This window comes from Elephantulus edwardii, unplaced genomic scaffold, assembly GCF_000299155.1.
Source record: "Elephantulus edwardii isolate Elephantulus edwardi_28Jun2011 unplaced genomic scaffold, EleEdw1.0 scaffold00169, whole genome shotgun sequence".
NCBI classification, from domain to species: domain Eukaryota; kingdom Metazoa; phylum Chordata; class Mammalia; order Macroscelidea; family Macroscelididae; genus Elephantulus; species Elephantulus edwardii.
Window position 1 is genome coordinate 5,945,946 of NW_006399919.1, and position 11,769 is coordinate 5,957,714.

Here is an 11,769-nt window from a genome sequence, read left to right on the forward strand (position 1 = left end):
ATGAGATTTGGTGGGTTGTGTTGTTGCAGTTGTGGTTTTTTTTTTTTTCAGGTTGACTATTCCTTGAAACTTTGTTTTAATTGTCCCATTGCCACGGTGCTTGTCAAAACCAGTTCTGATTAAGTTCCTTTGTCAGTTTGTCCTTTGCCATTCCCTATCACTCCTCCCTGAAAGAGATTTCATCCTGATTCAAGGGGATGGCGTATTCTCTTAGCTACTTCCTGCTGAAAAGGGGCGCTGTAGGTTTCAGGGTGAAGATCTTCTCTCACTACTCTAAAGGGCCCCTTTGGCAATAGGAAACACGTAGACACTTGTGGAGATTGCTTTTGGAATTTAGATGCACTGTTATCAATTGTGCTTAGACGTACATGTTCATATCCTTGAAGATGTATCATGGAACTGTTGTAGCCTACAAGACATGAATTTAACTAACAAGTTAATAGCCTAGAAGACATGAATTTAACTAACAAGGTAAAAGTCCATTAGTAAAAAATTAAAAGCAGTAATATTCCAAGTAGAGGTTCTAACAGTAGCACAAATCAAGTTACAGAGGGAAGGTAGTTCTTAAAATAAAAGGCTTATTGACTAGCACTTTGTCTATTATAGTATAAAGGTTAGGAACCACAAGATGTAGAGGCTCAACTATGTAATTTATTGTTCTTAAGTCCTGGACCAAATTCCATCTGTCACTGGGTTGTTTCACAGCTCGGAAGACCTCATGCAAGGCAGAGGTGAAGTAAGGAACTGCTTATGAGTTTTTCCGTCAATTCCAACAACTAAGAAATAGTGAGAAGAGTTGGGACATGAGAAGGCTTTTAGGACCAAATAATAGGCTCTTGTGTCCAGGAGAAAATGAACATATTTAACAGTAATGTTAATGCTCACCCACGGCTCTTCTGGGAGGATCTAAAGCGTCCTCCTTTGTTTCCAGCTGGGAGCTGGGGCCTGTCAGTCCTGTCTGCCATGAGGACCTGATATGGGCCACCTTGGCCAAGTGTCCTTCAGAGCCACACTTAAAGCAAGTGAGTGGGAGCTTCCTCTCTACTCCGTAGCCTATCTGTGACTCTCGTCTGTGACACTGTCTACAGAAGTGGCCCAGCTTTCCACAGTAGAAGCAATCCTGACCTCCTTTATTACCTTTGGGTGGCATTCCTGACACAAGCCCTAAACTGGCAGCAATAGCTGCCCCAATAATTTTGGTCATTCTCTCGTCTTTTCTCTTCCCTCTAGATCCCAGTTGTTAAAAGAGGGAAAAATTTAAACAAATATATAACAAATAATTTTGAACTGTATATTCTTTTAAGTTTAAGGGTAGAAATATTATCAATATGATCATTTCCAATCCAGAGATACCTGTTCCAATGCAGTTCCTATTTTCCATAAATGGTTTTGGTAAGAAGAATATTGTAAATGTGGATACAGTTCCACTATTCCTCCTCCATGCCATGATATAGTGTTATTAGCATGAGCAGTTATAAAACCATTGCCTTCCTTACTCTAACTTAAATTTTTTAAATTTAAATTTATTATTAATTTCAGTAAAAATTTACAAAGACTTTGGATTTCCCTTCATTCATTGTTTCACTTTTCTCCCCTCCCACACCTCCCCCCTGAACACTACCCTCTTGGAAAAGTAAAAGAAAAATTCTTTCATTGTTTTACAAACCCTCCCCCAGGTCCACTCCACCATGTAACCCTTGCTCTAGACTCCTGTCATGACAAAAATACCTAATCACATCTCTTTTAAACAGTTTTCTCTCTCATCTGTTTCAATGCAGTATACATTATTGAACCCATCTTTCTCAGTCTCTCCCCAAACTCAAGGTCAGTCCTGTTTTACAACAGTGGCACCATGCCATATTTGTCCTTTTGTAACTGAGGTACTTCACTCAGCATAATGTTCTCCAGGGTCACCCATTTTGAATAATATTGCATGAGTTCCTTGTTTTTCAATGCAGCATAGTAATACATTGTGTGAATATACCACAGCTTCTCTAGCCATTGGTTTGTTGATGGGCACTTAGGTTGTTTCCAACTCCTTTCTATTGTGAACAAAGCTGCAATAAACATGGATGTGTATATATCTGCTTGAATGTCAGTTATAGTCTCTTTGGAGTACATCCCCAGAAGTGGAATTGCTGGGCCAAATGGTATCTCTATTTGCAGCTTTTTGAGAAAGCACCATACTGCCTTCCACAGTGGTTATACCATTTTACACTCCTTCCAACAGTGAATAAGGGTTCCAGTTTCTCTACAACCTCTCCAGCATTTATTGCTTGCTGTTCTGTTAAATTTTGCTATTCTGACTGGGGTGAGATGATATCTCATAGTTGTTTTGGTTGGTTTTTTTTTTCTTGAAATCCATTCCGCTCAAGGTGTTTAAGCTATTCACATGAAGTGTGATTGTTGACAAGCCAGGTTTTATCACTGCATTTTGCTGTGTGTGTATTCTTTCTTGTTGTGTCTATTTACTATGGTCTGTCCATTTTCCATTAGTGTCTCAGTGTGAAGGACTTCCCATTAGTATTTCTTGTAGACTTGGTCATGTTTTCACAAATGTCTTCATTTCCTGCTTTTCTGTAAATGACCTAATTTCTCCCTTGTATTTGTTTGACAGCTTTGCTGGGTATAGGATCCTTGTTTGGCATTTGCTTTCTTTCATCTCCTGTATGTGCCATTCAGTTCTCTTCTTAGTCACATGGTTTCTGCCCAGAATTAGAGCTGAATCTAATTCGTTCTCATTTGTAGGCAATTCTTAGTTTTTCTCATACTGCTTTTCATATGCTGCCTTTATCTTTGATTTTGCAGAATTTTACCATGTTATGTCTTAATGTGTTTCTTTTGAAGTTTAGTATGTTTGAAGTTCTTAGAACTTCTTAATTATAGATTTCCTTGTTCTTCACAGTAGTTTGGAAGCTTTCTTCTAGTACTTCCACAATTGTCTCAGTCCTTTCCTTTTATACCTCCTTTTCTGGAATTTTAGCTACATGTATTTTGCTTCATTTGATGTTATTGCACATGATTTGAACATTATCTTCATATTCTTTCCATCTTTTTTTTTCTCTTCGAGTAATTTTCTGTTGATCTTCTTATCTTCTAGCTTGGTTCCTTCTTTCTTGTTCTGTTTTTTTTTGTCCCTCTACCATGTTGAGCTCAAGGAACTGAAGAACAAATTCAAACCTAGAGTTGCTGTAATCAAGGATGCTTTGGGCAGAATATTAAATGATCCAGGAAGTATTAAAAGAAGATGGAAGGAATATACTGAGTCATTACATAGAAAGGAATTGGCAGATACAGAGGAATTTAAAGAAATAACATATGAGCAAGAGCCTATGGTGATGAAGGAAGAAGTTCAAGCTGCTTTGAAGGAAATAGCAAAAAATAAGGCCCCCGGAATAGATGGTATACCAACTGAAGTATTTCAGATAACAGATGTTGCCCTGGATGTGCTCACCAAGTTGTGCCAAGAAATCTGGAGAACAACCACTTGGCCAACTGACTGGAAGAGATCTATATTTGTTCCCATTCCAAAGAAAGGTGACCCAACTGACTGTGAAAACTACAGAACAGTGTCATTGATTTCACATGCAAGCAAGATTCTGCTGAAGCTCATCCAAAAACGATTAGAACAGCACATCAGCAGAGAACTGCCGGAAGTCCAGGCTGGGTTTAGAAGGGGTCGTGGTACTAGGGATATTGTTGCTGATGTTAGATGGATCTTGGCTGAAAGCAGGGAATATCAGAAGAATGTCTATCTGTGTTTCATTGCTTATGCAAAGGCATTTGACTGTGTGGATCATAACAAACTGTGGCTGACTCTGAGAAGAATGGGAATCCCAGAACATTTAATTGTGCTAATACGAAACCTATACTTGGACCAAGAGGCAGTAGTCAGAACAGAGCAGGGTAACACTGCATGGTTCAAAATTGGGAAGGGTGTACACCAGGGATGCATCCTGTCTCCATACCTTTTCAACATGTATGCAGAGCAGATTATCCGAGAGGCTGGGCTCTATGAGGAGAATTGTGGCATCAGGATTGGTGGAAGATCTATTAACAATCTACGTTATGCAGATGACACAACTCTGCTTGCTGAAACTGAGGAGGACCTCATGCACTTGCTGCGGAGAGTCAAGGACTACAGCCTTCAGTATGGACTGAGGCTCAATGTCAAGAAGACACAGATTCTCACCACTGGACCAATTGGCAGTGTCAGGATGGATGGCGAAGAGATTGAGATTGTTCACAGCTTCAGTTTGCTCGGCTCCACAGTTAACACTCTTGGCACCAGCAGTCAGGAAATCAAAAAGCGTATCGCATTGGGAAAGTCTGCTGTTAGGGACCTCTCTAAAGTACTCAGGAGCAACGGTGTCTCTCTGGAGACTAAGGTGCACCTGATACAGGCCATGGTATTTGCAATCGCTTGTTATGCATCAGAGAGTTGGACAATGACTAGGGAGGACAGAAGGAGAGTGGATGCTTTTGAGCTGTGGTGCTGGAGAAGAGTACTGAATGTACCATGGACTGCCAGGAAAACAAACTGATTCATCTTGGAGAGGATTAAACCAAGCTACTCCTTGGAGGCAAGGATTCTGGGGCTCCGTCTGACATATTTTGGACATGTTGCCAGGAGGGATGGGTCCTTGGAGAGGGCCATCATGCTTGGGAGGGTGGAGGGACAGCGCAGGAGGGAAAGACCCTGTATGAGATGGATTGATTCGGTGACTGGGGTAATCGAGATGGGTGTGTCAGAGGCAGTGTGTTTGGCGCAGGATAGAGCAGGGTTTAGGGCTGTTGTGCATAGGGTTGCTATGAGTCGCAAACGACTCGACGGCACATAACAACAACAACTAACATGTTGGGAAATTTTGCTATTTTGGTCTTGATATGGATTGCATTTTTATACTTTTATTTACAGCACTGTGTTGGTTGTACCCTCTCTTACCTTGTGATAATTGTAAAAATATTTGCAAGTCTTTATTTATGGTTTCAATCCTTTTTTCCATCATTTGTAACTTACTCAGTAGCTGTTCATACATTAATATGTTTGTTTCTTCTGCCCCTTTGGTATTTGTTGGGTCTGAGTTCTGATCTGCTGTTTTAGGAGAAAGCTTGTTTTGTTTTATCATAATGCTTGAAGGTGCCTGCTACTTTCTTGACGTCATATGAAGGTCTTTTTAGTTTGTATGAGGCTTTTTTTCTATTGTATCTGTGTAGGCTGTTGACATTCCTTATCTTCTTGATGCTAATGATAAGTTGTAGACTTTAATGGTTGCCTCCCAATTGAGTTTCCAAGTGGCAGTCTTCCCTGCTAATTGTCTGTGGGCAGACCTGTTCCCAGTTTCCTACATCTGGCATGTCATCCTGTTGTCCTTTGAGTGCCAGGGAGATAGGTCTTTCCCTTTTTCTACCTGTATGGGTCCACTTCTCTGTCTTTTCCTGTAATTTGTTGGGGTGGGAAGAGTTTTTCCCAGGGCTAGGCAAAATCCCAGAATTTGTGTTTGGGACATATTATTCAGAGGAAAGAGCCAGGAGAGTGACAAGGTCTCAGCAGTTGCTAATGGACCTCTCTCTCCCGAGGCTGTTTGGAAGGGAATTATTCCCACTTGAGTCAGCAAATACTTAGAGAAACAGCAGCTTCTCAACACTGCATTTTACAGTTGTGATATCTTACTATCCAGAGCATTGCACTGGAACTGGTTGAGGGGTCAGCTCTTCCTGCCTGAGCAGGCAGTGCCAACTTTTCGACAGTGTAACTCACAGTTCTTGCAAGAAGTCCCTTCTCGTCATGGGAAGGTGGTGGGAAGATTCCCTGGCTTTGGTGCTCTCCTCTCCACGGAATGGGAGAGCAACTCACCCTCCCAGAGGAATCTTTTCTCATCCTGCAGAGCTGGTGGAATGCTTGCCTGGCTGTGGTGCTCCCCACTTCAGGGAATGGGAGGGCAGTCACGCTATCAAAGGTGGACCTTGTGGTTCTGCGTGGCTGGTGTGAATCCAGAATAGTATTATTACTCTTCATTTAATAGACGCAGAAATGGAGGCCTGAAGAGACAGAAGAAAACCATTTTTCCCAAGTTCATCACAAAGTGGGATTTAAATGTCCAAGGTTTAATAATATACTGTTCACGAGTTTTGGTTAGCTGCACAACAAGCTTTGGACTGCTCTATCAGCACTTCTTTTTAGATCAAAACAGATTTATTACTTTAATCGTGTGTGTGTGTGTGTGTGTTTGTGTTTATATGTTGTTGTGTGTGTGATTTGAGTCAGAACCAGTTCATAGCTGACCCTCCAGCAGGTTTTCAGAGACTTTTAAAGTGCAAGAGAGGAGACTGCCCATCTTTCTCTCGTGGAGTAGATAGAGAATTCAAACCATTTTCCTTTTTGTTGGCAGGCCAGTTCTTTTTCCAGTAGGCCACACCAGAGTGCCCTTTTATTTGTATTTATATATCTACACACACACACACACACACACACACACACACACACACACACACTCTCTCTCTCTCTCTCTCTCTCTCTCTCTCTCATATACAGTAAATTATAAAACATCTTGTTTCAAGAACACATCTGAGATGTTTATATATAGATATAGATGTATAGGGGTATGGTATTGTTGATTTATATTTATTCAAGTTGAGGAACTTTGTCATACAACATTGCCTTCTTTTGTAATGTGGCTGGTTTCTGATTTGCAGGTTTTAAATGCACAGAGAGCAGGATACAAAGCAGCCATAGTTCACAATGTTGATTCCGATGACCTCATTAGCATGGGATCCAACGACAGTAAGTACAGGTATCACTTTTCATCTCTCCTGTTTGACAGATTACCCAAAAGGAAAAGTTAACAGGATTTCCCTTTTTTAATTTTATATTTACAAAACAAAATTTCTTATGTATCGGAATTCTCAACTCTTAATTCATTCATAAGGAATCATTGTGGAATCATCCTGTTGGTTTTGGAAGAGATGTATTTGAGCCTATGCATTTTACTTTAGAAGACTTGATACTGTGATAAGAACAAAGAAAAACCAATTTTTAAAATAGAGATCAACAGCCTGAACTAAAAACCTGCAGAATGGTATTAAGATTTATTGAGCGATTGGCTACATTTGATTTTAGGTGGATATGCATTCTTATTTTCCAAAGACTTATCAGTTTCCTTTCAAATACCAGTTGGTTACTTACAGCTTAATATACTTTGGCATATCCATAGTATATGATTTGAAATGGAGGCATCTTGCCTTACTTTCTCCTAGCCTGTAGGGAAAATGAACTATTTTTTGGTGAAATAACTGGTTTTAATCAGTTTGTGACTTTTAAGCTGTGTGCTATAAGTTGTATTTAATTTCTATAATTCAAGATATTATTTTATAAAATTTTTTTTAAAGTACTGCTAAGATAGACAGCAGTCTATGATTATCTAGACAGTGTTAATGGTTTAGAAGGCCTTTTATTTTTTATCTAGAACATAGCCATAATTTCTCCTACTGTTACATTCCATTTATTCATATATATACAGAAGAACTTGGTAAAAATAACTTAAAGCTATGAACTGATATGTAGTAGTACATTGGATCCTGTTTAGACCTTTAAATATTTGCATCTTCTAAAACAAGTATTTTCCATTTTTCACCAAAAATCTTCCTTTTATTTCTCTGATAGTGTTTTCTCACATAACACTAGAATCATGAAGACTAAGAGTAGAATCTTCCCAAGTTTGTCTCAAGAAAGGGAAGAGATGAGGGAATGTTTATAAGGTGTGTGTGGGGGGGAAAGCTCCTTTTATTGAGCACTTTCGGTTTGGGAGACTATGCAGCACAAGAGGTGCACACAGATAGTCTCCAAGATGGCATTGTTCCGTGAGGTGCTTGGTCATCCCAGGGTCTTCCACAATGATATCCCCTGTCTGATCCGGGCCATTCCCTGTATGTTTACTCCTCTTAGTTGTTCTCTAAAAGTCTATACAATGGTCAGACTTATTACTTCTGAATACAGATGGCACTTGAAAGCTCATTTTAGACTGCTAAAACAAGGATTGTTAACAAAATCAAGGGGTTCTTAGGAAGTATTATCTGGAGGTGTCTTTATTAGATGAATCCAGGACTACTACTTAAGTAGAGCATGCCCCTTGGCCTTGTGATGAAGGGATACACGGGCAGTTTCTATTATCTAAATGCTGGCCTTCTTGATTTGAGCTGCCTCCGTGAAAAAACACTTCGCTATGAAAGAAAAGTAGCTCTGTTCACAACCCAATGGCCATGCTTCCCTAACAGTTCAGGTCTACGCACTGCTTCACAGGAGAGATGGGAAATCTCCTCCTGTGTGCTTTGCTGAAGGGTCAGCTGCTGAGTCAGTTCAGATTCAGGGCACTGAGATGATGCTGAATCTCCACCTGTTACAGTGTATTTACCTAAAAAGTTAGTTTCCCATTGCTTTCCTGTCTGCTGCAAAACAGTGTGGTCTCCTTTGGATGTTTTTTTTGGTTGTTGTTTTTACTTACTTGATTAGAACTCTTTCTCAAGCTGAAAGGATTGAAGATCATATTCAAGCTCTGAATTGGAATACTGAAGGATTCTGTGGGCAAAGTCTTGAATGATGCAGGATATGTCAAAAGAAGGTGGCAGGAATACACGGAGTCACTGTACAAAAATGAATTTTTGACACAGGAACATTTCAGGAAGTACCATTTGATTAATGATACTGAAGGGAAAAGTTTAAGCTGCACTAAAGACCTTGTGTGTGTGGGAATATGGCACCCCCAGGGAATTGTTGAAATATCAATTAATGTGTTCCAATAAGCAGATAGAGCCCTTGACGCACTAACTAGTCCACACCAGGAAATTTGGAAAATACCTGCCTGGACAACCAGCAGGAAAAGGTTAATATTTTTTCCATTCTAGTAAAAGATGATCCAACAGAATGTGAGAATTAATAATGTCATTGATATTACATGCAAATAAAATCTTGCTGAAGATTTTTAAAAAATATTCGAATAGTACATTGACAGGAAACTGCCAGAAATATAAGCTGGATTCAGAAGAAGCTATGGCTGATATAAGATGGATCTTGCTGAAAGCAGAGAATACCAGAAAGATGTTTGTGTTTTATTAATTGTGCAAAGGCATTTGACTGTGTTGGTCATTACAAATTACGACTGACAATAAGAATAATGCGAATTGCAGAATATTTAATTGTGCTTGTGTGAAGCCTATGCACAGAATCAGTGACAGAATAAGGGCGCAGCATGTTTTAAAATCAGAAAAGCTATGTGTTTGTGTGGTATTCTTTGTCCATACCTATTCAGTCTCTATTCTGAACATATCATTCAAGTTATATGAATGTGGCAGCAAGATTGGAGGAAGATTCATTAACAACCTGCATTATATAAATGACACAACCTTCCTTGTTTAGCAGAAGAGCAAAGCATACCTCAGCATCAAAAAGAAACTAAAATCCTCCCCATTGACCAGTATGCAAAAACCTGACAGATGGAGAAAAGATTGAAATTGTCGATTTCATTGTGCTTGTATCCACAGTCAACACCTATGACAACAGCAGACTAGAAATCAAGAGACGTGTTGGCATTATGCAAAATCTGCTCTCAAGAACCTCTCCGAAGTTCTAAAGAGCAAGCATGTCAGTCTGTGATCTTTTCAGTGACTTCCTATGCATGTGAAAGTTGGGCAGTGAATATGAATGACTGAAGAATCAGTGCCTTTAAATTGTAGTGTTGGAGAAGAGTGCTGAATAATTCATAGATTGCCGAAAGAACTAGTTTGTGTTAGAGGTAGTACACCCAGGATGTTCTTTAGAGGCACAGATGGTGAAACTTCATCTTACATTATTTTTTTACATGATATTTATTTTACATGATGTTGTTAGGAAGGAACAGCCCTTGGAAAAAAACATCATGCCGTGAAAGGTGGAGGGTCAGTGAAAGAGGAAAAGACCTTCAGTAGGATGGATTGACACAGTGATGGTAACAGGTGCTTGAACACATCAGAGGGTGGCACAGGATAGAGCAAATTTCAGATCTGTTCATCGTAGGGTTATGAGTTATACTCAACTTAATGACAGCAACAATATAACCATAGGCAAAAGAATAATAATAGTAATAATATAATAATAATAATAATAATAATAAAATAGACATAAAACTTAGTGTCTCAGTTAATATATTACTATTTTAAACCCTTACTGATTTAAGCATCTAGTTAATTAAAATATTTGTTGATTGTAGAAACAATGAAGTATCTTTAAAAAACGTAGGGCATTGCAGGACAGCCATTGCTTTGAAGAGGTGGAGGAGACGTTAATAACTCCATCATACATACAGATTCTGATGTTACCATGGATTTGCTGTATTTTCTTTTCCCTCTTTCTTTCAATTATTACTTCCTTTATTATTCCATTACCTTTCATATTATGTCAGGAACTTTATAACTTACATAGCCTAGCTTGCTGAGGCTGAGGAGGACCTGAGGCATTTGCTCCAGAAGATGAAAGACAACAGTCTTCCATATGAATTGGAATTCAATGTTAAAAGCCCAAGATTCTCACCACTAGTCCATTTGGCAGCATCATGATACTGGAGAAGAGATTGAGATTGTTATCACTTCAGCTTGCTTGGATCCACAATCAACACTCTTGGCATCAGCAATCAGGTGCCAAGACTAATCAAATCAAAAGACAAATTACTTTGAGAAAATATGCTCTCGGGCCTCTCCAGAGTGCTGAAGTGTTTCATTGATTATGCAGAGGCATTTGACTATATGGATCATAACAAATTATGGTTGACATAGAGAATAGGAATTCCAGAACAGTTACTTGAACTCATGCAAAACCTGTAGCTAGACCAAAAAGACTGTCGGCCGAACGAAGAAGGGAAATACTTGTGATTTGAAATTAGGAAAGGTGTGTATCAAGGTTGTATCCTTTCTCCTTACCTATTCAGTTTGTATGCTGAGCAAATTATTCAAGAAGCTGTACTCTGAAGAGTAAGTGGCTTTAGAGTTAGAGGAAGATTCATTAACAACTTGTAGACGACACAGCTTTGCTTACTGAAAGTGAGAAGGACTTTAAGCACTTCTGCAGAAGATCAAAGACTGCAGCCTTCAATATGGATTCCATTTCAATGTCAGAAAAACATCGCACCAAATAAGCAGCATCACGATAGACGGAGAAAAGATTGAGACTGTCAGTGACTTCATTTTACTTGGATCCACAATAAATGTGCATGGTACTAGCAGTCAGGAGATCAGTAGATGTTGTTATGTGCCATTGACTTGCTTGCATACAACAGTTACGTACAGCAGCTCTGAAGCCTGCCTTGTCCTGAGCCAGTCTCACTGACTCTGACACGCCTACTCCCATTACCACAGTTACTTATTGTACTAGAAATGTCTAAAGTCTGGGACCTTTTCAAATTATTGAGAAGCGATGATGTCAGTTTGAGGACTAATGTGCCCCTGATTCAGGTTGTGGTCATTTTAGTCACTTGATATGCATCTGAGAGCTGGACAGTTGAGTAAGGATGTTGTTGTTGTTGTTGTTATGTGCCGTCGAGTCGTTTGCGACTCATAGCGACCCTGTGCACAACAGCCCTAAACCCTGCTCTATCGTGCGCCAACTGCACTGCCTCCGACACACCCATCCCGATTACCCCAGTCACCAAATCAGTCCATCTCATACAGGGTCTTTCCCTCCTGAGCCATCCCTCCACCCTCCCAAGCATGATGTCCCTCTCCAAGGACCCGTCCCTCCTGGCA

The 11,769-nt window shown here is 39.7% G+C and overlaps 1 protein-coding gene across 1 annotated transcript in view; it reads left to right on the top strand.

The window, feature by feature from the left end:
- The window catches only part of LOC102860557 (E3 ubiquitin-protein ligase RNF13-like), a 136,254-nt gene that overhangs the window by 78,872 nt on the left and 45,613 nt on the right, over window positions 1-11,769 (top strand). The window contains exon 4 of the mRNA XM_006895565.1: window positions 6,697-6,784. Coding sequence (XP_006895627.1) covers window positions 6,697-6,784 — 88 coding nt within the window. The remainder of the gene's footprint in view (window positions 1-6,696; window positions 6,785-11,769) is intronic.